This window comes from Macaca fascicularis, chromosome 19 (genome assembly GCF_037993035.2).
Source record: "Macaca fascicularis isolate 582-1 chromosome 19, T2T-MFA8v1.1".
In the NCBI taxonomy this organism is placed as follows: Eukaryota; Metazoa; Chordata; class Mammalia; order Primates; family Cercopithecidae; genus Macaca; species Macaca fascicularis.
The window spans coordinates 58215952-58238918 of record NC_088393.1 but is presented as its reverse complement, the minus strand read 5'-3'; the positions used below and the strand labels follow the sequence as shown (position 1 = coordinate 58238918).

The following is a 22967-nucleotide window of genomic DNA, read 5'->3' as shown; positions in this document are numbered from 1 at the left end:
CTCTCTCCCTTGGGATTCCAGGACCCCGGGGTCCGCCATAAAGGCGGAGCTTGCAGCCCCTGGGTTGGGGGAGCGGTGCTGCCCCTCCTCCGGCGGTGATGTCACTCCCCCCTCCGCAGCCTCTTGCTGCCCAGAGCTGCCGGAGCTGGGTCACCCCTCCCCCCATCTCGAGCCCCGGATTCCCCCATCCCCGCCTCGCCTCGACTTGGGGTGAGTACGGGGGAGGGGGCGAAGGTTCAGGGTCCGGGGGCGGTAAGACAGCCCGAATCCTAGTTTTGGAGACGGGGGACTTGGGATCCAGGGACCCAAAGATTATAGCGGAGAGATTTCCCCTCCACTCTGAGCTTTTGGGGGCCAAGGTACTTGGAGCGTTATAGGGGATGAAGGATTGTAGGCAGAGAATGCTCACATTTTCACCTTTGGTGTCCGGAGACCAAGGCTCCAAATGGAACCGGTTGGGAATGGGGACAGAGGAACAAGGAAGGGGTCCTAGAAGTCAGGGAGCGGAAGACTCTTCCCCAATTCCAGGGCCTGGGGTAATGGGGAAAGGAGGGTTGTCAGGGGACGCCGAGGATGACAGAGATGGGAGTTGCAGCTTTCAGGAATTGTCTGCCTTGAGTGCCTGGGAACGGATGGACTGGGAGGAGCAGGGGTGGGGAAAGGAACTGAAGACGTAGACGTTGGCCTGTCCCCTCCTGGTGTCCCTAGTCAAGAGTCGAGTCTGCTTCCCCCTGGTCTGTGAACGTAGCTGAGTGTCCAGTATTTGGAGCCCTCATGAGGCTTCCAGAAGCCCCCTCCTCTTTAGTGGGTGGGTGGAGACTCCAGGCTCACAAATCCTCCCATAGATCCTGGTGGGGTCTGTGGAGGGCCATGAGGGAGTGCTGGCATCCAAGTTTCCCAGGGCCTGATGGAGTGTGCACCAGCCTGCTACTCTCAGCCCGCTGCCTCTTCCCCTCCCATGGCCTCTAATCCTGACTCTAATCCTGAGTCGCATCGCACATTCCTCCTTATTCCAGCCCCCTTTTCCCACAGCCCCCACCTTCTCCCACACTTCTGACTTCTGCAAAATTTCCCCACAGCCCCCACCTTCTCCCACACTTCTGACCTCTGCAAAACAACAACAACAACAAAACGCTGATTTGGTCACTTAATACCATGCCTGGCTGCTGTCAAAAGCAGAAGGGAAAAGCAGGGTTGAGGGGAGAGTGTGGAGGAGGATGGCTGACCGAGGTCCTTACCTAGCCCATAGTGCCTACCCAGCCCTCGCTCCTGCCTCCACCACCCCACCCCCAATTGCCCAGGAGCCTCATCCAGCCCCAGCCCGGTCCCTCACCTCAGGATTCGCTGCTTCTGCCTGGGGGTGCACCAGAATTTGGGGAAGGGGTAGGAAGTACCTATGTCTTTTCTCTGCCCTCTTGGATTCCATCAGAAGCTGAAGGACATGATGGATTGGGTGCAATGGAGAGCCCTGGGTCTGGGGAGTGAGGGCAACGACCTTCCTGGGCTGCAGGACAGGCCCCACTTCTGCAACTCTCTCTGCAGTGACGCAGTCCCAGCCAGGACGGGGGTTAGAGAGGGTGATGGTGGGTCTGAGAGAAAGGAACGGAGACCCAGAGAGAGGGGGACAGGGTCCCCAGGAAGTGGAGACAGACCTAGAAAGAGAGAGACCCAGAAGAAGGTGAAACATAGGAGGAATAGAGATCCAGGAAGGGGATAGAGGGAAAGTGAAGAGGCAGAAACTTAGAGGGAGAGAGAGAAGGACAGAGAGCCAGCAAGAGAAAGAGCGGAGACAGAGGAGGGAAAGAGACGGAAGAGGGGGGAAATACCACAGATGGGGAGAATGGGGAGGGGAAAGAGGTTGTCAGAGAGAAAGGAGGAGATAGATTCAGATGAAAAGGCAGAGACCCAGAGAGGAGGCAGGACAGAGCGGGTTGGCGAGAGGGAGTAGAGGACAAGGACACAAGACCCAGGGAGTGGGATACAGAGCCCCAGGCAGAGAGGCGCACTCCTGATAAAATGGTACAGAGACTAAGAGAAAGAGACTCCTGGGAGCTGGGGTGGGGGGCGGGGACTGAGACACCGAGGAGGAGAGACTGAGGCCTAGAGAGATGAGGAGTAAAGACACAGAAGGAGGGGGACGGAATCAGAGACCCAGGAAGGCAGATTTACAAACGAGGGGCCGGAGACTCAGACGGGTGGTAACAGAGACGGTGGCACAAATACTCAAGAAGGGAGAAAAAGAGACGCCAAGAAACACAGAAACGGGAGCGAGGGGTGGGATGGGGTAGGGAGGCGATACGAACCAGCCGCCGCACCTGCAGCAGGAGGCGGTGGGCCAGAAATTGTGCGGCCCGAGGGCGTCCGCAGCCCCCTGACCCGACCCCTTCGCTCCCGCAGGCGCAGCCTCCTCCCTCCGCAGCCCCAGCCGCAGCCGCTGGCCCCGCCCCAGACCCCTGAGCCTGCGCTCTGCCTCCCGGAGCCTAGGACCGCCCAGGGGGCGGGGACGGCCCGCTCCGAGGCGGTCCCCTTTTTCTGGCCCCGCCCCTCATCATTCTTCCCCAGGACCTGACCTCTCAGACTCCTAGCCCACCCCATATTTTATTGGTCCTGCCTATTGCCTCAGTCTTGACGGTGCTTCCTGGCGCTTTGGCCTGTCTCCTCTCCCGTCCTCTCTGCCTCCTTGCGTGTGCCCTCCTCACCAGTCCTCATCTACCGTTGGTCCTCCAATCTGCAGTCCGCCGCGGTGTAGCCTTCGTTAGAAGTTCTCGCCTCGCCCTTTGAGGACCCTGTGACCGTTAGGCAGTGCCCTCTCCCAGGTCCTCCGTCCCCAAGACTCCCCGTTCCAGGTGCCTCCCCTCCATCCAGCCCAGCAGCTTTGTACTCTTTGTAGTCTCATTGTTCCCCTGGGACCCACCTCTATCGTTCCTCTACCCTCCCTTAGGCCTGCCCTGCGCTCTCCTACCCTGGTTGCTTTCAAGCCCCTCACAGCCCCACTCCTCCCTTAGTCGCTCCTTCCTACCGCCCATTCAAGACTTTTTTTTCCTTTTTTTTTTTTTTTTTGACACAGCGTCTCGCTCTGTCGCCCAGGCTGGAGTGCAGTGGTGCGATCTCGACTCACTGCAACCTCTGCTTACCAGGTTCAAGCGATTCTCCTGCCTCAACCTCCCGAGTAGCTGGGACTACAAGCACCCACCACCACGCCCGACTAATTTTTGTATTTTTTGTAGAGGTGGGGGTTCCGCCATTTTGGCCAGGCTGGTCTCGAACTCCTGACCTCAAATGATCCACCCACCTCAGCCTCGCAAAGTGCTGGGATTACAGGCGTAAGCCACTGCGCCCCGCCTCAAGACGTTTTCTACTTGTCGACCCCACTCACCTTCCTCAGTACCACTCATCCATCCGGACACTCATTCTCCGGGCCCAGCCCCGACTAACCAGGTCCACCTTGGAGTCTCAGCACCGCCCCCTCTTTACCCGCCCTCTCTCTTGGGCCTGTCCAGGTCCTCTCGGGTTTCTAGGCCTCTCAAGTCTCCACGCCTTCACACCGGGTCTAAGTCTCTGTTCCCCTCCCCGTGTCCCCTTTCAGTCCAGTCTCTTCCCCTTGCGCGGGAAAGTCCTCCGTCTCTAGCTCCCGCCCCAGTGCAGTCTCATCTGGACTGTTTCTACTTTCTGCGGCCCTGTGTTTCGCAAGCAATGCTCCTCCTCACCAGGTCCTGCCTAACAGTGTTTTAGGTGAGGGCGTGCGATCTCTTTTGTTTCTCTCCGCCCCTTCCTCAGCCCAATCAGGACGGCCTCTCTCATGGTGGCCCCGCCCCTCCAGGCCAGTCGGGCATCTTTAAATAGCTTGGACGTGTCCCCTCCTCCGTCTACCCCGCCCGCACTTTTTTCAGTTCAATCAGGTCTCTCTGTCATATCTAGCCCCGCCTTCCCCTAGCTCCCAGTGCAGCCGAACACAATCAGTAGTAACCGGTCCCGCCTCCTTTGACGCCCCGCCCCGCCCCTCCGCTGCTCTCTAAGAAAGAGCCAATCGCTGTGTCTCATTGGCGACCCGGCCTCGTCCAGCTGGGTCGCGTTAGAGTGCCCGCCCCACTCCTCCCGGCCACAGCCCCGCCCCACCTACCCCAGGCCAATCAGTTTGGTTTGTCTGCCCTAAGCAACGCCCCCGTCACCTCGCTCCTCCTCCCACCCAATCCCGTCAGTATCTCCCTCTGCGTCCCCGCCCCCTGCGTCCCCGCCCCTCCCGCCCCGCCCCCCGTCCAATGCTGAGCTCAGTCTGCGTCTCGTCCTTCCGCGGGCGCCAGGGGGCCAGCAAGCAGCAGCCGGCGCCACCGCCGCAGCCGCCCGAGTCCCCGCCGCCGCCACTGCTGCCGCCGCAGCAGCAGCAGCCTGCGCAGCCCGGCCCCGCCGCGTCCCCGGCGGGCCCCCCGGCACCCCGCGGGCCCGGGGGCCGGCGCGCCGAGCCATGCCCCGGGCTGCCGGCGGCGGCCATGGGGCGGCACGGCGGCGGCGGTGGCGACAGCGGCAAGATCGTGATCAACGTGGGCGGCGTGCGCCATGAGACGTACCGCTCGACGCTGCGCACCCTGCCGGGGACGCGGCTGGCCGGCCTGACGGAGCCCGAGGCGGCGGCACGCTTCGACTACGACCCGGGCGCCGACGAGTTCTTCTTTGACCGGCACCCGGGAGTCTTCGCGTACGTGCTCAACTACTACCGCACCGGCAAGCTGCACTGCCCGGCCGACGTGTGCGGGCCCCTGTTTGAGGAGGAGCTCGGCTTCTGGGGCATCGACGAGACCGACGTGGAGGCCTGCTGCTGGATGACCTACCGGCAGCACCGCGACGCCGAGGAGGCGCTCGACTCCTTCGAGGCGCCCGACCCAGCGGGCGCCGCCAACGCCGCCAACGCCGCGGGCGCCCACGACGGAGGCCTGGACGATGAGGCGGGCGCGGGCGGCGGCGGCCTGGACGGAGCGGGCGGCGAGCTCAAGCGCCTCTGCTTCCAGGACGCGGGCGGCGGCGCCGGGGGGCCGCCAGGGGGCGCGGGCGGCGCGGGCGGCACGTGGTGGCGCCGCTGGCAGCCCCGCGTGTGGGCGCTCTTCGAGGACCCCTACTCGTCGCGGGCTGCCAGGGTGAGCGCGCTCTCGGGGCCCCCATCTACCCTACCCCCGCCTCTCTAGGCGCCCCCAGTCTCCCAGGAGCGCCCCGGCTCCACCCCTCCGGGTCTCTCTAGGCTTCTCAGCCTCCTGGAAGCCTCTTCCTCAGTCGAGTCTCCTGGGCTCCTCCGAACACACCCCCCTCTCGCAGCCATCCCCCAGATCCTCCAAAGACAGATCTCCAACCTTCAGGCTCTTCCAGACCCCTCCAAAGCCCCCCCCCCGCCCCGCCGCCAAGACCAGCCTAGACCCTTAGACACTTCCTCCAGACCGTGAATCTCCAGTGCTTCTCTGAACAACCCGGTCCCCACCTTTCCTGGGCTCCTCTGAGACCCTCCCCAACCCTCATGTCTCCTGGGCCCCTGCAAATCTCTTCTCACTACTCTTGGTCACCGTCCAGCCCTCGGTTTCTTGGACCTTCCCCAAGCCCTTAGAAGACATCCCTTCTCAGCCCTCAAATTCTCCTAAGCCCTGTGAACACTGTCCCCCACTTCCCCACCCTCCTCCCGACTCTCTAGGGCACCCTCTTCAACTCTCAGTCTCTCCCGGGGCACCTCCCTGATTCACCCCGTGGCCCCTCTCCCAGAAGACCTCTCTCTCCAAGTTTGAATCTCCTGATTATTTTTTCCACCCACTTCCTGCGGCATCTTCTGCTCTCAAAGTCTCAGAAAACTCCCCCACCCCAATCTCACAGCCTTCCGGACCCCTCTGAACCTCTACTTGTTCTTGCCTGGACATTTTCACCTTCCCCTCACTGCAATACTGAGTCTTGGGGCATCTTCTCTGCTGGAACCTCCAGGCCCCCTCTGTGTTCACTCTGTGTTCAACACTCTTCAACCTCCACGCCAACTCCCATCCCAAGGACTTTCTCCATAAAGCTCCAGACTTCCCCCAAGACTTTCACACTCCTCCTCAGTGTCTCCAGCAGCATCCCATGCCCCCATCATATGCCTTTCCTCTCCAGAACCCTCACATGTCCTCCAGGATTGTTCTTCCTCCTCCATAGATCCTCGCAGCTTCTCCCCTCCATCATTTTAACTGCACAGTACACTCTCTGTCCCTTGGCCCCTTTCCTAGTCTAAGTGACTTTCCCTGCTGCTCTAGAACTTTTTCTAACCTAAAACCCTGGGACGCCCCTCAAATCATCAGCCCTAAAACTTTCATCTCAAAATAGCTTACAATTATTTCTACCTTGCCCTGGGATTCCTTCCACCTGCCCTCTTCCTTTCTCGAACCCCACCTGTGCAAAACCCAGAACCTAGCCCCTCAGTCTGTCCCCCTCCATCGAAGTGAACCAAAGAGCCTTCTCTCTCTCCAAATTACAGATTTTCCCTAAAGCTGTCTCCTTCGCTCCCAGAAAACTTTCCTCAAGCATCCATATACTTCCTAGGCTAAATGACTACCCTCCCCCGGGTTCTCTCCTGAACTTCTTCCTCCTACTAACTTCCTCTCTGTCCAGGGGACCCCAGAGGGAGAATGTGGTGGAAAAGGGGGGCAGTGCAAAATGGGAGCAATTGGAAATGGGGGAAATAAGAGCGATCCCAGGACCCCCTCCGGGGCTCCTGGGGACCCAAACACCCAGAGGAGCAGGTCTTGACCCCCTCCCCCCACCGTGCCGCGTCCTGAGCCTGGAAGGACGCGGAGCCGCAGTGCCGCATTCGCGCCGGGGGAGGGGGGGGGCGCCTGGAGCCACCGCATAAAGTTTGGTCCCCAGAAAGCGCTGAGTTGGCGAGATTTGGGGTTGGATGGGGGGAGGTGGGGAAGAGGAGGTGCGGAAGGGACATGGCCCTAGATGCCCCCTCAAGACACTGAGCGGCTCCTTCCCCCATGGCCTGGGGCGCCCTTCTCTCCTGTGACCCCATTGAAGGGTGCTGAGGTGAGGGGCGGGATGTAGAGTTCTGTGATGGTCAGGCTAGGTGTTCGGGACAGCTACGGGAGATACTCATTTACTCCACAAATGTGTTTTGGGTGTCCACGGTGTGCCGAGCCCTTTCCAGCCTCCCAGTGAGATGGCATGAGTTGGGAGCTGAGTCCAAAGCAAAGTGGAGGGTCCAACCCTACAGCCCCCTGCCCCCGCCCCCTTCCTCATAATCACTCCTTTCCTTTTTACAGAGACTCCAGGCCCTCCTACCCCTTCTGCTTTTGACACAGCCTGGAGTAAGGGGTTAAACCAGCCCGACGCCGTCCAGCCTCTGCAGCTGCGCACTGCGGCGGGTGCCCACCTTTCCCTGTGCCCTAGAAGGGAAGGAGTTAATTAGACTCCTGGCCCGCGGCCTCCCGCCGGAAAGCAGCAACACTGCGGCTGCGCGTTGAATACTAGGCTCCGGCCCGGAAGGGGTTAAGACGGCCCCGAGCCGCTGCGGCTGCGCACTGCGGCGGGGGAGCTGTCCGCGGTACTGGCCGCCGTGCGCCCCGCCCCCCGGCCCGGCCGGCCCGCCCCCACTGCGGTGCTGCAGCTAGCGCCGAGCGCCCGGCTTGGAGGGGGCGGGGAGGAACCAGGCATGCGCTCTGCGGAGGCCTCTGGCCTCTTAAACCACTGCAGAGAAGCGAAGGTGGGGGTGGGGGGAGTGCTGAGAGGATCTTCTTCGGCCCCCAGCCCACCCCAACGTCCAGGGTCCTCTCTGTGGCCCTGAAACTCTCCACCACCTACTTCCCAGCTCTCTACCTCAGTGAAGTCAAGGCCAGAGTCCAACCCCTGTGGAGGAAGTGGGGTGCACAGAGGGACAGTGCTGGCCCTTGGCCCACCCCAAAGTCCAAGGTCCTCTCTGTGGTCCGACAGTAGCCTCTCCGTGCTCTGTGCCCCTGATTAGAAGCAAAACTCCCCATGCCCTCCCTCCTCCACTACCCAGAGGATTAAAACCCTCTCTTTACTATAACACCTGTCTTCCTTCCCTCTCCAATGCACTCCTCTCCTCTCCCACCCCTATGCGTATCTGATAAAGCCCATGACATCTCTAGGGGCCTGGCCCATTGCTTTCCTTCTCCGAGACGCTGACCCCACTCCCTCCTCTTCTAGGCCTTCATCAAAACCCACATCACTATGTGGCAGGACTCTGGTTATCCCCCATCTTGAAATGGCTCAGGACCCTTCACGCCTCATTCTCTGCCCCTTTGGCAAATGCCCTAACTTCTCTTTGGCCCTGGCTCTGCCTTCTCCCACAGTGTCCAGGCCAATGACTCTCCCTTCCTCTGCAGGGCTGTAAACCCTGCCTCATTCTCCTTTTTTATCTCTTCTTCCATTTTTGCAGGCTTAGCCCTTCAACCCCTCCTCCCTTAAGGGCCCTGACCCCCAGCTCCCCTCTGTGGCACCACCCCTGCCCTGTCCTCTCTGGGTGAGGCCTTGACCTTGCCCCCCAACTAACTGCTGCCTGCATACCCTAACAACAGCTCAGGTCTTCTTACTGTGTTCCAGGCACTGCTCCAAGCACTGTGTTTGGAGCCAAGTCCTTCGTACACTCATCTAATTTAATCCTCACAACAATCTCACTACAAACTTCTGGTTCAGAAAGCTCAATCTCCATGCCCAGTTTTGACAGGTTAAAAGCCAGATTCATACCCAGGCTCTCTGACTCTTAACTACCTCATGATTCTGCCTCCCTGCCCACCTTTTCCCGTTCCCCTCTGCTCAGCTCCAAGCTGAGCCCTAAAGCCTCCGAGACACACAGGATGTGTGATCTTAGGCCCTGTGGCTCCCGTCCTACAGCAGAATCCATGGACCCTGCTGGGGAGCCTTGAAATAGGACACAGGGAACAGGAGGGTGGGGGGAGGTGGTCTAGGAAACAGCAAGGGGCCAGAAATGTTTCCAAGGAAAGAAGCTGCCCATCTGCTGTGTCTGCTGGGGCCAGCTCTTCTCCAACTGCCTCTGTTCCTCTCTCCCCTTTTGCTAGCTTTAGAGGGGAGAATGGGATCCTGGAAGTGATGGAGCCACGGGGCTGAGACACCTGGATTTTGCCCAGAGTTTGGGCCCAGGAGGCTGGGGAAGGGGGCACTGGAAGGGTCTTCTGGATGTTATGGCCAACCCGATGCCTAGGTCACCTCTTCCTCTCTCTCCCTCCCTGCCCTGCAGTATGTGGCCTTCGCCTCCCTCTTCTTCATCCTCATCTCCATCACCACCTTCTGCCTGGAAACCCATGAGGGCTTCATCCATATCAGCAACAAGACGGTGACCCAGGCCTCCCCGATCCCCGGGGCGCCTCCGGAGAACATCACCAACGTGGAGGTGGAGACGGAGCCCTTCCTGACCTACGTGGAGGGGGTGTGCGTGGTCTGGTTCACCTTCGAGTTCCTCATGCGCATCACCTTCTGCCCAGACAAGGTGGAGTTTCTTAAAAGCAGCCTCAACATCATTGACTGTGTGGCCATCCTGCCCTTCTATCTCGAGGTGGGCCTCTCGGGCCTCAGCTCCAAGGCCGCCAAAGACGTGCTGGGCTTCCTGCGGGTGGTCCGCTTCGTCCGCATCCTGCGCATCTTCAAGCTGACCCGGCACTTCGTGGGGCTGCGCGTGCTGGGACACACGCTCCGCGCCAGCACCAACGAGTTCCTGCTGCTCATCATCTTCCTGGCCCTGGGGGTGCTCATCTTCGCCACCATGATTTACTACGCTGAGCGCATCGGCGCCGACCCCGATGACATCCTGGGCTCCAACCACACCTACTTCAAGAACATCCCCATTGGCTTCTGGTGGGCCGTGGTCACCATGACGACCCTGGGCTATGGAGACATGTACCCCAAGACATGGTCGGGGATGCTGGTTGGGGCGCTGTGTGCCCTGGCGGGGGTGCTGACCATCGCCATGCCCGTGCCCGTCATTGTCAACAACTTTGGCATGTACTATTCGCTGGCCATGGCCAAGCAGAAGCTGCCCAAGAAGAAGAACAAACACATCCCCCGGCCCCCGCAACCAGGCTCACCCAACTACTGCAAGCCTGACCCACCCCCGCCACCCCCGCCCCACCCGCACCACGGCAGCGGGGGCATCAGCCCGCCGCCACCCATCACCCCACCCTCCATGGGGGTGACTGTGGCCGGGGCCTACCCAGCGGGGCCCCACACGCACCCCGGGCTGCTCAGGGGGGGAGCGGGTGGGCTGGGGATCATGGGGCTGCCTCCTCTGCCGGCCCCCGGCGAGCCTTGCCCGTTGGCTCAGGAGGAGGTGATTGAGATCAACCGGGCAGGTGAGCCTGGGCGTCAGGGGTCGGGGACACAGGTGGAGACCCGGGGAGGACTGGGGAGGTAGCTGCCAGGGTTCAGAGAGCCTGGGGTGGTTGGCGTCAAAGAGGTGAGGGAGAAAAAAGCCAACAGCAGGAGCTCAGGCCAAGGAGGCACAGATAATCACACAGAGACATAGGTTTCGTGTGAAAGAGTTTTGAGGAGAAACAGATTTGCAAGGTATTCAGAAGGGCTGGCGAGGCAGAGGCAGTGTCAGAGTGTACCCTCCGCTGTACAGAGAGGGACCCGGAGGAGGGGCTCAGAGAGAGGGTCTCATGTGAACCACAGGCAGACCCAAGGCAGAACCCCAGGGATGGTGGCAGCATCTGAGCATCCGGGAGACAGCCCTGAGGGAAGAGAGACTGAAGCCGATATGGTTTGAGACGGAGAGTCAGAAACCGAGAGATTGTCATGGAGACCAGAGAAAGAGATGGGATGTAGATTTTGGGCGGAGGTGGGGGCGGTCAGCGGCAGAGTTTGGGTTCTAATGACAGCGAGCTCAAGAGGCGGACAGACTTCAAAACAGAGAGTCAGGCCAGGGCACAGCCCCCAGGGCAGAATGGAAACCAGGGCCTGGTCAGTCGGCTTTGCTGCTGGCAGCCTGGGAGAGTCCCGGAGAGCGATCCAGAGAGGTGCTGCTCAGAGGAAGAGACGAGCGAGATAGATGAGGGAGAAGAAAGTTCCCTGTGATTCTGTGTGTGTTCCTCCCTCAGGGGGTGTCTATGGCTCAGAGGCAGTGGCTTGGGAGTTTGGGAGGAAGGAGAGGCTGGCGGCTCCCGCTGCATCGCCCCGCCTTAAGTAGGTCAAGAAAGGGAGCTGGGCCACCTGGCCCCCATCTTGCTCCCTCAGCCGCTGACCCAGTTTCACACCAATTAAAAATAGCCGGAGTCAGAGCCTAGGGGACCCCCACGTCCCACCTCCCATCTCTCACCTTCCCCAGCCCTTCCCCTTGGTGCCCTTCCCAGAGCCCAGCACTGCTCCCGAAACAGCCAGTTCCTAGCCTGCCACATCCTCTCCAGTCATCCCTCCACCCCTACCCCTACCCCAGCCAAGCCCCATGAAGTTCGCTCCAGCCAACCACGCCTCAGCACTGCCTCATCTCCCCAACACCAAGCTTGCTTCATCTACAACCATCTCTTTTTTTTTCTTCTTCTTCCAAGACGAGGTCTCACTCTGTCTCCCAGGCTGGAGTGCAGCGGCAACATCGTGGCTCACTGCAACCTCCGCCTCCCGGGTTCAAGTGATTCACCTACCTCAGCCTCTGGAGTAGCTGGGAATACAGGCGCCCGCCACTGTGCCCGGCTAATTTTTGTATTTTTAATAGAGACGGGGTTTCACCATGTTGGCCAGGATGGTCTCGAACTCCTGACGTTAAGTGACCTACCCACCTCAGCCTCCCAAAGTGCTAGGATTACAGATGATGCCACCACGCCTGGCATCTTTTATCTTTTTTGGAGACAGGGTCTCACTCTATCACCCAGGCTGAAGCAGTGAAACTATCATGGCTCACGGCAGGCTGACCTCCCAGGTTCCAGTGATCCTCCTGCCTCAGCCTCCAGAGTAGCTGGGACTATAGGCGTGTGCTACTATAGCCAGCTAATTTTTCTATTTTTTGTAGAGATGGGGTTTTGCTATGTTGCCAGGGCTGGTCTCAAACTCATGGCCTCAAGCAATTCTCCCGCCTCAGCCTCACAAAGTGCTGGGATTATAGGTATGAGTCACTGTGCCCAGCTCCAGACCATATCTTTAAACAGCACCCCACCCCAGTCCTGCCCTTCCTGGCACCCCACACCTGGCACCACCACCACACCCCAGCTCTCAACACCTCCCTGTACCACCAGAATCTGTCCAGCTCCCTGTCCAGACCACCCTTCCCGACTGCAGTTGCCCTTCCCAGCACTCAACACCCTCCCCTATGATCACCCCCCAGCCACACCCCCTTGACACCCTCTCCCAGCTGTGCCCCCTGCCACCCTCCTGGCCACTCCTTCCCATCACCCTGCCCTTGAATCTCCACTTCCAGGGCCAAACATGCTCCGGCGCTCCCAGCATCTGCTCCTCGCAGACATCTCGCCCCACCACGTGTCCACCGCACCTCACACGCTCCTTTGTTTCTGTCTGACCCCCTCGGCATGCAGATCCTCGCCCCAATGGGGATCCGGCAGCAGCTGCACTTGCCCACGAGGACTGCCCAGCCATTGACCAGCCCGCCATGTCCCCGGAAGACAAGAGCCCCATCACTCCTGGAAGCCGTGGCCGCTACAGCCGGGATCGAGCCTGCTTCCTCCTCACCGACTATGCCCCTTCCCCTGACGGCTCCATCCGAAAAGGTGAGTGTCCCCCCACTGGCCCCGGGGACCCTCCCTGACTCTTCCCTGCCCAGGGGAGGGAGGAGCGGGGGATGGGGGAGGAGGCGCTGGACTTCCCTTCCCCCTTCCCTTGACCCCAAACCGCCTCCATCCCAGATCTTCCCTGTATCCCCCGCCCCAAGTTTCTTCACCACTGACCCTTCACCTGTCTATTCCATGTCCATCCCCCCAACCCTCTGGCCTCTCCCCTACCCCCAGCCACTGGTGCTCCCCCACTACCCCCCCAAGACTGGCGTAAGCCAGGCCCCCCAAGCTTCTTGCCCGACCTCAACGCCAACGCCGCGGCCTGGATATCCCCCTAGTGGACGAACCCCCTCCCCCCGGGGTAAGTAACCCCCACCCTCTGATGCCCCCGACCCCCAGACTCCCCACTCCTGCCCGACTAACCCCTCTGAGCACATGCAGCCCCCACTGACCGAGACTCCGGCCCCTCACTGCAAGCAGCTGCACCCAGTTAACCCCCAGCTCCTGACACTGACCCCACACCCACCTACCCAGGACTCACCCTGCTCCTCACTAACCCCCGAACTAACCCAACCCTGCCTCCCACACCGCGCCTGCCCTCACGACTGACCCCTCCTCACCCCCATCACCATCTCTGCCTCCCTCCTTGGCCCCAGGGTTTGTTTCTTTTTTAATTCAATCAGGAAAACGGGGGGTGGGGGACATACCCAGAACACTTCTAGGTAAGAATGGGGAGAGAAAGGCTTAGCCATCCGTCCATGCCTCTGTGAATTCAGCCAGCGCTTAGACAGCACCCACGCGTCCTAGGTACTGGGCATGGGGAGTTCAACCATGAACAAAATCCATGCCCCCGGGAGCTTCCGCTTTGGAGCAGGAGGCAGACACAGACCTAGAAAGTCACGGTTTGAGGCGATATGTGCTAAAATGGAGGGAGCACAGACAGTAACAGGAACACTAGAAACTCCCGGGGGGTGGGGCCGGGCATCAGGGAAGACTCGGAATCTGCAATGGGGCCTTAAGGTTGAGCAGGAGTTCTGGCCATATGCAAAGGAAGCAACCCCGTCGACAGGAATGGTTGGAGGGAAATGCAGGACAGAACCTAGGAGACTAGACCCTGGGGGGAGGATTCTCAGGTAGAGATGAGGCAGGTGCCAGGCTGAGATGCTGCAGCCTTGTCTAGGGGCCTGGGGAGGAGGCAGGTGAGCTGGAAGGGGCAGCTCTGGGGTCTTGTGAGGACAGACTGGAGGTGGGAGGCTGGAAGTCAGGAGGCTGAAGAGGAGGCTGAGGTGACAGGTGGAAGCCTGAGCTAGGGCCAGGGCTGTGAGGATGGAGAGGAAGGGACGAGGCAGAGAGAGTCAGGGGTCAGGGATCAGAAGGGATAGGCTGGGGGCTGCCGGCCATGCAGAAGTGAGGGGGATAGAGGGTGGTGCTACTTAGTAGAGGAATCATTCACCAAACATCGCCAAATTCTTAGCATCACCACATGCTAGGAATTTAACATATATTATTTAATCCTCATAACAACTCGAGCCAACTCCTAGCTCCTTTCATTCGTGTATTCAATCCATTCATTCACTGTTTCAGCAACTGATTCTTTTTTTTTTTTTTTTTTTTTTTGAGCATGTCTTGCTCTGTCACCCAGGCTGGAGTGCAGTGGTGCAATCTCGGCTCACTGCAACCTCCGCCTCCTGGATTCAAGCAATGGGGTCTCGCTATGTTGGCCAGGTTGGTCTTGAACTCCTGGGCTCAAGTAATCCTCCTGCCTTGGCCTCCCAAAGGGCTAAGATTACAGGTGTGAGCCACCACCCATGGCCACAACTGATACTTGAGAACACAGTTGCAGGCACTACAGATTTGGGATTACACAAAGCATGAATCTGCCATCACAGTTTACAATCTCTGGATTGTAAGGGATCAGCAAACTAACTCCAGCCTGAGGGCCTAATCTATCAGCCATCTGTTTTTGTAAATAAAGCTTTATTGGAACACAACCATGTGAAGCTACGACAGCAGAGTGGAATAATCGGGACAGAGACTATACAGCCCCCATGCCAAAGCGATTTACTATGTGGCCTTTTATAGGAAAAGTTTCCAGCCCCTCATAGGAAGAAGCAGAAAATAAACAATTAAGGCTGGGTGGGGTGGCTCACGTCTGTAATCCCAGCACTTTGGGAGGCCGAGGAGAGTGGATCACTTGAGGTCAGGAGTTCGAGACCAGCCTGGTCAACATGGTGAAACCCCATCTCTACTAAAAGTACAAAAATTAGCCAGGCGTGGTGGTGCAGGCCTGTAGTCCCAGCTACTCAGGAGGCTGAGGCAGGAGAATCACTTGAACCAGGGAGGTAGAGGTTGCAGATCATGCCACTGCACTCCAGCCTGGGCTACAGACAGAGTGAGACTCCCTCTCAAAAAAAAAAAAAAAAAAAAGAGAAGAAAGGAAGCAATTAAGATAAAGATAAAAGAGGCTGGGCGCGGTGGCTCAAGCCTGTAATCCCAGCACTTTGGGAGGCCGAGACGGGCGGATCACGAGGTCAGGAGATCGAGACCATCCTGGCTAACACGGTGAAACCCCGTCTCTACTAAAAAAAAATACAAAAAAAAAACTAGCCGGGCGCGGTGGCGGGCGCCTGTAGTCTCAGCTACTCGGGAGGCTGAGGCAGGAGAATGGCGTGAACCCGGGAGGCGGAGCTTGCAGTGAGCTGAGATCCGGCCACTGCACTCCAGCCTGGGCGGCAGAGCGAGACTCCGTCTCACAAAAAAAAAAAAAAAAAGATAAAGATAAAAGAACAAGACTATTACTCTGGCCACTTCAGTTAAAGAGGTGTGGTAGGGCACAGTGGCTGCCGCCTATAACCCCAGCACTTTGGGAGGCCAAGGTGGGAGTATCGTTTGAGCCCAGGAATTTGAACCCAGCCTGGGCAACACAGCAAGACCATTTCCTCAAAAACAAAAAACTTAGGTATGGTGGTGCATGCCTTTGGACCCAGCTACTTGGGAGGCTGAAGTGGGAGGATTGTCAGAGCCCAGGAGTCTGGGAGGCTGCATTGAGCCATGATTGTGCCATGGTGCTCCAGCCTGGGGGTACAGAGTAAGACCCTGTCTCTGGGGAAGAAAAGGAGTTCGGCAAAGGACTTTTTGAGGAGGTGACACAGAACCTGGAGGGTGAAAAGGGCCAGGCAGGCAGAAGGAACAGCAAGTGCACAGACCCTGAGCTTCCCCGCCGGAGGGGGTGGAGGATGAGCTTTGCTTGTTCAAGGGACAGCAAGGAGCACAGTGAGGCTGATCCCAGCGGCCAAGGGGAGAGGGCTGCTGGAGTCCAGGGAGAAAGATCAGGACGGGTTTTCCACCATGGTGAGGAGACGGGACTTTATCTTAGATAGCCGCCTGAAGGTATGTGATTCATATCTTAGAAGCTGCCTGAAGGTATGTGATTCATCACGCATTCATTCAACAACTGTCTATGGACTCTTCTTTAGAAATGCAGAGACACATCCTAAAGAATCCCTGTCCACAGCCTAAGGCGATGCCGTAGGGGAACTTGGGGGGCCTCACCTAAACCCCTGTGTTTCACAGACGTTCAGGGAAGGCCATGACCAACCCACCACCCCAGGCCACAGAGCACAAGGGCTGAGACCCCAGGCTTCCAGACTCCTAGTCCACAGTGGGGACTGTCTGGTTCCTCTTGTTCCATCCCCCCCACCTCTCCTTTTTGCAACCCCACCCCCCATCATTGTCCATTTCCATCTCATTACCCCCCCCACTCCCCTCCCTGCTCCTGTCTAACTCCTCCCCCTGCTTGCACCCACTCCCAGTCCTTTACCTCCCTTTGTTCCCCACCCCCAGGACTGGAGGGGCCCCTGTGGGATTGAGGGGGAGGGGGTGTGGGGAGGGTGTGGGCCTATGGGTTAGGGAGGATTGGGGTGGGGGTGGCTGGGTGGGGGAGGTTCCTGCTTCTCTTGCCTATAATGCCAAAATCCATTCATTGAACTCAAATCATGGCTGGAGCTGATGGGGTTGACTGAAGCCTCTACCCCTGGTGCCCTGGATCCTTCCCCCTCCAGCCCTCTGGAAGCCTTTTCCTTGCTGTCCTTCAGCCCCACAACCCTCCCTCCCACCAGACCCGTTTGACCTATTATCCCCCATGCTCCTTCCCCCAAGAGTCTCTCCCACCACAACCTTTCCTTCACAACCTTTTTTTTTTTTTTTTTTGAAACGGGGTCTCGCTCTATTGCCCAGGCTGGAGTGCAGTGGTGCAATCTTGGCTCACTGCAGCCTCTGCTTCCTGGGGTCAAGTGATTCTCCTGCATCAGCCTCCAGAGTAGCTGGAATTACAGGTGCCTGCCACCACGCCCGGCTAACTTTTGTGTTTTTAGAAGAGACGGGGTTTTGTTGGCCAGACTGGTCTCAAACTCCTGGACTCAAGTGATCCGCCTGCTTTGGCCTCCCAAAGTGCTGGGATTACAGGTGTGAGCCACTGCGCCAGGCTTCTTCCCTCCGCAATTGTCCCCTACAGTCCTCCCAAGACCCTCCTTCCCTCCAGGCTTGTCCTCCACCATGCTCCTCCCTCCTACCTACGTCTGCCCTCACCTGATCACTGGCTCCCACTCCTCCCCAGCACTCTCCCTCCTCCCGTCCTTCCCCCTCCCCTACCCTAGCCACCCTGGAAGCTCCTTTCATATTTGATGTCTCAGCCGCCCCCCCATTTCACTGCTCCCCTCCCCCGGAAAACACCAGAGAGGAGGAAGAGATCCCGGCGGCGTTTCTCCGTCCCCCCAACAGTGAGGCTGTGTTGGGGGGTTTCCCCTAACCATCCTCTCTCCACCCCCGTGACTCTGTGTATTTCTGTCCCCAGCTCTTGTCACCGCCTGAGACCTCGCGAGACCCTCGGTCCCCCCCTGTCCCTTCCCCCCAGGTTAGCAATTGGGAATGGCTGGGAGGGGGTGTCCCCAAGACACTGGGCTTCAAATCTACCCCCAAGCCCTCTCTGCTATGGTCAAGACACCTTTGTCCAGACAGCTCCCTTAGCATTGCCTGGAAAAGCCACAGAACTCCCTGCGGGGCTGCAGAACCGTGCAGGCAGACCCATGCAGGCAGACCCAGGCTTTGTAGAAACCACACACACTGCTGCTGGATCTTGAGTCCCATTAGCTGTGAGATGCCCGTGAGAGCCTTCCCGCACCCGTCAGAAGCCCAGAGCCTTCTTGGACCTTTTAAAGATGTCCCACTCCCCAGCACCGCCCCCAGTGCTCCCCCCCACCCCCGTCCTTAGGAGGAGCCTCCCCCCCCCCCCCCCCCCCCGCTCCACTGCTCCTGGCTCCTGGAGTTCTCATCTGATTCCCCAAGGGCACTGCCAGCTTCGCTCCACTCAGCCCCCTCGCAGACCCCACCCCCTGCCTGCCCTCTTTCCCTACAACTAGGTCAGCCCCCAGCCCCGCCACAGCGGCCGCACCGTTCCCTGCCCTCTCTGCTGGCTGCTCCCACGTGCATTCCACCCAGCCCCTCCCCACGCCCCTGCCGCCCACCATCCCGCCTTGCTGCCCCCAGCCTTTTGCCTGAGATGAGGGGACCAATGGAGGGGGGAAGGGGGGGCGGACTGTGGTGGGAATGGGGCGGGGGAGGCTCTGTGGGCACCAACCTGCCTCCTAATCCGGAGTCTCTCCCCCCTCCCCGATGTCTCCACCTTTCTCATCGATGTTGACTGACTCCCCGATTTGTTCACTTTCTCTCTCCATCTCCTTGGTCCATCTCTGTCCATCTCTTGTCTCTTGCCATCCGTCCTTTGTGTCTCTGTGTCTGCCTGTCTCTGTCTCTCTTGCCTTCTTTGTCTCTCTGGGTATCTCTTGTCCTCGCCTTCCATTTCTCTCTCTCTCTCTCTCTTTCTCCCTGCCTTGGGTCTCTCTATCGGACCCTTCCCTGCACCCTCATCTTCGTGCTTCCCCCCTGTTTCTGCACACCTCCCCACCCCCCAGGTTACGAGAAATCCCGCAGCCTGAGCAGCATCGCGGGCCTGAGCGGGGTGTCCCTGCGCCTCGCGCCCCTTGCCACCCCCCCTGGCTCTCCCCGGGCCGCCCGCCGCGCTCCCCCGACCCTGCCCTCCATCCTCTAGCGCTCCCCTCCCCCCTGTGGGGGGACTCGGGGGTGACCAGGAAGAAGGTCAAAGGAGCTGGGGGTGGGGGGTGGGGAAAAGGGTTTTTTAAAAAAAATCAAAAAGTCATTAATAATATGCAACCGAGATGACGATGCCAGCAGACACCCCCGGGCCCCTCACCCCCAACCTGGGCCCCCAGGATGGAGAGAGGGGCCACAGCCCGTCCCCCCAACTCTTCCACCCCCCCAAAAAAAAGCCTTCTCAGGTCTCCACGAGCCATAGGACATCCCCCCTCCCATCAACTTGTGTAAATAAGTCCAAATTATGCCAGTTACATCTTGGGGCACCTCCCCCCACACACTGCATGCCTTCCCTAACCTGGAGCCCCCACTCCAAAGTCCACCTCAGCAATAAGCCGCCAGGGGCTGCAGGCGCCGGTTTGAGGGGCAGGCAGTCTGGGAAGGGGGCTGGCACCTCCCAGGGGTTGGGCTGGCCTTTAAGGTCTCCAGCCTTCCCAACCTTCACCCCGGGAGGACAACCAACCCTGTGTGTTGATTAGGAGAAAACAAACCAGAAACTAGAAACAATGTAGGGGAAGGAGGAACAGTTACCCAAGCCCCAAATCGGAGTTGAGTCCAGATGGTGGGAGGGCGGGGCGGGCTTCGGACCTGCTCCCTCAGCTTTTAGGAGGATTCCTCTGGTAAATTTCACCCTCTCATCCACCCCTTCCCCCAGGGACCTGCTCGCCTCTATTCTTGCTGCATGGACTCAGACCTCCTATCCCAGAATTCCTGGGATGATCTGGCCCTAGCACACGAAATTCCCCAACTATCCCCCTCCATTCCCAGGACATGAGACCTGCACCCAGAATTCTGAGACTGACCCTGGCACCCCACATCTCCCAATCCCCACACACTCCTGCGACTTAACCTCTGCACACAGAGGCTCCCCGCACCACCTGCCCCCCCCCCACTCCCGCCACCCTAAACACCCCCACCAAATTCCCTGAACTGCATCCCAGCACTTCTCGAACCTCCAAGACTTGACCTAGCTCTTTTCAGCTCAAATTCAGCCTTTGGGATGCTCCAAATCCTTCCCACAACGGACATTTCCTGGACACCCCCAAATCCTCAGGCCTGTCCCCCACCCACACCCCCAAAGCCCTAACAGACTTGTCCAGCCCAGGTTCCCTTGCCGCTAGAACTTCCAAGATAGGCGCAACCTGTCTGCAATTCCAGGGAACCAGACCCTCCCAGGCACCCTCTTTGTCTTACGCCTAACCCTGAGTCCCCTCCCTGAGATGGTGCCCCAAAGGTACCCTCTTCACAGACACCAGTGTTTCCCAGAGGGTCGTATTTGTACCCTTGGTGGTGTGCTAAGGTTTGAGGCAGTATAAGGACAAACACTCGTTTTAAGTTTTGTTTCTAATATGCATTTTGTACAGAAGCCGGTAAGTGCAGGCATCGCTGCTTGGCTAGGACACGGTTTATTTAGGTTTAGAGTGTTTCCATCTAAAGTAGTCCACAAACGATCACAGAGGCTGTTCCCGAAGGGAGGGACACTGGCATATCAGAAGATTGGGAACCGACAACATACCCAACTCGGCTGGGATCCCAGCCCCCCTTCCCCAGCGGTCCTCGCCGCGTCGCGCTCGCGGGTGGAAGATCATTACCCACCTCCCATCCTAGCTCAAGGATGTGCTACCTCCCCCAAGCCCAGAGACCACACCGGTCCCAGACTCCTTAGCGGACCCCTCTTTTGGAGCCGGGGGCCCACGGAATTAGCCACCTCCCTCCCTCTGCTCCCACGGCCTCAGGAACCCCCCACCCGAGGGTGGATGGGGGGCGTCACTGAGCACGATTCTCGATGCAACGATTCCTATGCAAGGGGCATTTTGAGTCCCCCCCATCCTTCCCTCGGACCCTAAACCCTGGTGAATCAGGGGTGAGGGGTGGGGCGGGTTTTGGTGGGGGCGGGGCAAAGGGCTAGGGGCTCCAGACACCAGGGTACGGGGTGGGGACTGATTATATTGCCAAAGGGTTCAACTTCTTTAACAAGCTTCCCCCCCCCGTTTCCCCTGACCGTCACGAAAGCCGAAGGGGGCGGGGAAAGGGGGTGAGGGTCTTTTCCAAAGGGTACTGACCTCTTCCCAACGTCTCCCCCTGCTCGCCAATCGCCACACGTACCCAGCTTTTTAGTTCAGCTTTTCAAAATAACCACAATCATGATAAACTTCTACAAAACGTGATTCTCCTCCCCTCCCACCCCATCCCCCAAGTCAACAGTGTGGGATTCGGGGAGGGAGGGAGCGAGCTAAAGGGACTCTCTCCAAGTCCGGCTCCCCCTTTTCCCCCGGCCGCCAGGGTGCCTGCACCTACACGCATGCGCTGCATGACGCGCCCCCCACACGCATGTCGCACCCCTCCTGCGCTCCGGGAACGCACGGACACGGGCCAGGGGGCGGGGCGATTGGGGAGGAATGAATGGCGGGGGGGTTTTCCTGAGCTCCGCGGCTCACCCTCCCCAACACACACACACACAGCAATAAGTTTCTCTCACTCAAATGTGGGCGGGGCGGGCCTAGCCTGTCGCTGGTGGGGGGAGTGGCGAGGGGGCGCTCTCAGGGATGGGGGCGGGGTTCGGAGACAGTGTGGGGAGGGGAGGTCTGCAAATCGTCCAACTCTGGTGCTAATGGCGGGTCTTCTCAGCCCACCCGCAGGGCAGGGAGGGAGGGGTCGGCACGGCCCCTTCCCCAAGCCTCCCCCACGCCCACCCTGGGTGCATGAACCGCCCAATGCAGAAGCTGCCGCATGTCACCCCCCTCTCCCCAAAGAAAAAGTGTCATGCCCCCTTCCCACCCACCCTCACTCCCCACCAAAATAAACGTTTCCTTTTCATTTAAAAATTGCCTCCTGTGTGCCTGCTGGGAAAATCTCCTGATTTGGGCTGGGGCGCACAGTGGGATTGGGACTTCAAGAGTGGGCCCCTATTGCTGGGCACAGTGGCTCAGGCCAGTAATCCAAGCACTTTGGGAGGCCAAGGACGCAGGAAGATCGCTTGAGGCCAGGAGTTCAAGACCTGCCTGGGCAACACAAAGAGATCCTGTGTTTACAAAAAATAAAATAAAATTGGCCAGGTATGGTGGCATCTGTAGTCCCAGCTACTGAAGAGGCTGAGGTGAGAAGATCGCTTGAGCCTGGGAGGTCGAGGCTGCAGTGAGCCACAATTGTACCACTGCACTCCAGCCTGGGTGACACAATGAGACCCTTTCTCAATTTTTTAAAAAGGGGGAGGATGGGCTTTGGTGGTCCTGACATCCTCTCCATGGCTTGCACCTTATTTAGGGCAAGCACTTGCCTCAGTTTCCCTGATGGTAAAAATGGGGATCAACACCTCTAACTGAAAAGTCACTGAGGACTCAGTCTGAGGAACGTGAGCCCCCCACACGAGGGTACCTAGTTCCCAGGGGAAGGATAGACCTGGGTCCCCAGGGTTGGGTCAGGGACTGAGGGCTCTGACTCTATATGTGCTGACTCTGAGGCCAGACTGTCTGGGTTCAAACTGTTTCAACTTCTTAGTAGCTGTGTGTCCCTGGGCAAGTCACTCAGCCTCTCTGAGCCTGTTTCCACAACTCTAAAAGGGTGGGAGGGGCGTCACCTAGTTATTCATCAAATATTGAGTGAATGCCTGCTGTGTGCCAGACACTGTTCTAGGCACTGGAGTGCAATGAAATCTCTACCTGTAGTGCTGTGCTAAGGGTTAAGATAAACTGTGCTTAGCACAGCACCCAGCACAAACCACCACAGCTGCGTTTTTGTTTTGCTTTTGAGACAGGATCTCATTCTCACCCACGCTACACTGCGGTGGTGCCGGTGGTGCCGTCATAGCTCGCTGCAGCCTCCACCCCCAGGGCTCAAGTGATCCTCCCACCTCAGCCTCCCGAAGCACTGGGATCACAGGTATGAGCCACTGCAGCAGGCCTGTCATTTATTTTGCAAACACTTAAGAGTTGGCCTGAGTGCAACACCCGTTCTAGCACTCACTGGGGGCGTGGAGTGAGGGACGCTGCTGCTCTGAGACTGTTCCCTCATCTGTATAGTGGAGGGAATATTTCCATTATACACTGGGGTGAGGAGGAAAGGAGTTAAGAAGCGCCTGATCCACAGGAGGCCCCTGTAAACCCA

At 58.8% G+C, this 22967-nt stretch overlaps 1 protein-coding gene and 1 long non-coding RNA gene across 7 annotated transcripts in view; one reads left to right on the top strand and one right to left on the bottom strand.

Annotated features, from left to right (window-relative positions):
* LOC123570328 (uncharacterized) overlaps positions 1-2440 on the bottom strand; it is a 34798-nt gene extending 32358 nt beyond the window's left edge. For 2 of the 3 annotated variants that reach the window (XR_006694427.3, XR_006694428.3), the window contains exon 1: positions 2304-2440. This is a non-coding gene — a long non-coding RNA (uncharacterized lncRNA). The remainder of the gene's footprint in view (positions 1-2303) is intronic. The other variant, XR_010583426.2, reaches the window with a different exon arrangement.
* KCNC3 (potassium voltage-gated channel subfamily C member 3) lies at positions 92-21688 on the top strand. 4 transcript variants are annotated; one of them, XM_045380331.3, is made up of 5 exons: positions 4243-5129; positions 9221-10328; positions 12501-12692; positions 17548-17607; positions 18665-21688. In XM_045380331.3, exons 1-4 carry the CDS (start codon positions 4260-4262, stop codon positions 17562-17564), a joined length of 2187 nt encoding a protein of 728 aa, XP_045236266.1. In that variant the 5' UTR covers positions 4243-4259; the 3' UTR covers positions 17565-17607; positions 18665-21688. The 4 variants fall into 4 exon arrangements, with proteins under 4 accessions (XP_073880483.1, XP_045236266.1, XP_073880482.1 ...); XM_074024382.1 differs by lacking the exons at positions 4243-5129; positions 17548-17607 and adding an exon at positions 92-210; XM_074024381.1 differs by lacking the exon at positions 17548-17607.
* The last annotated feature ends 1279 nt before the right edge of the window (positions 21689-22967 follow it).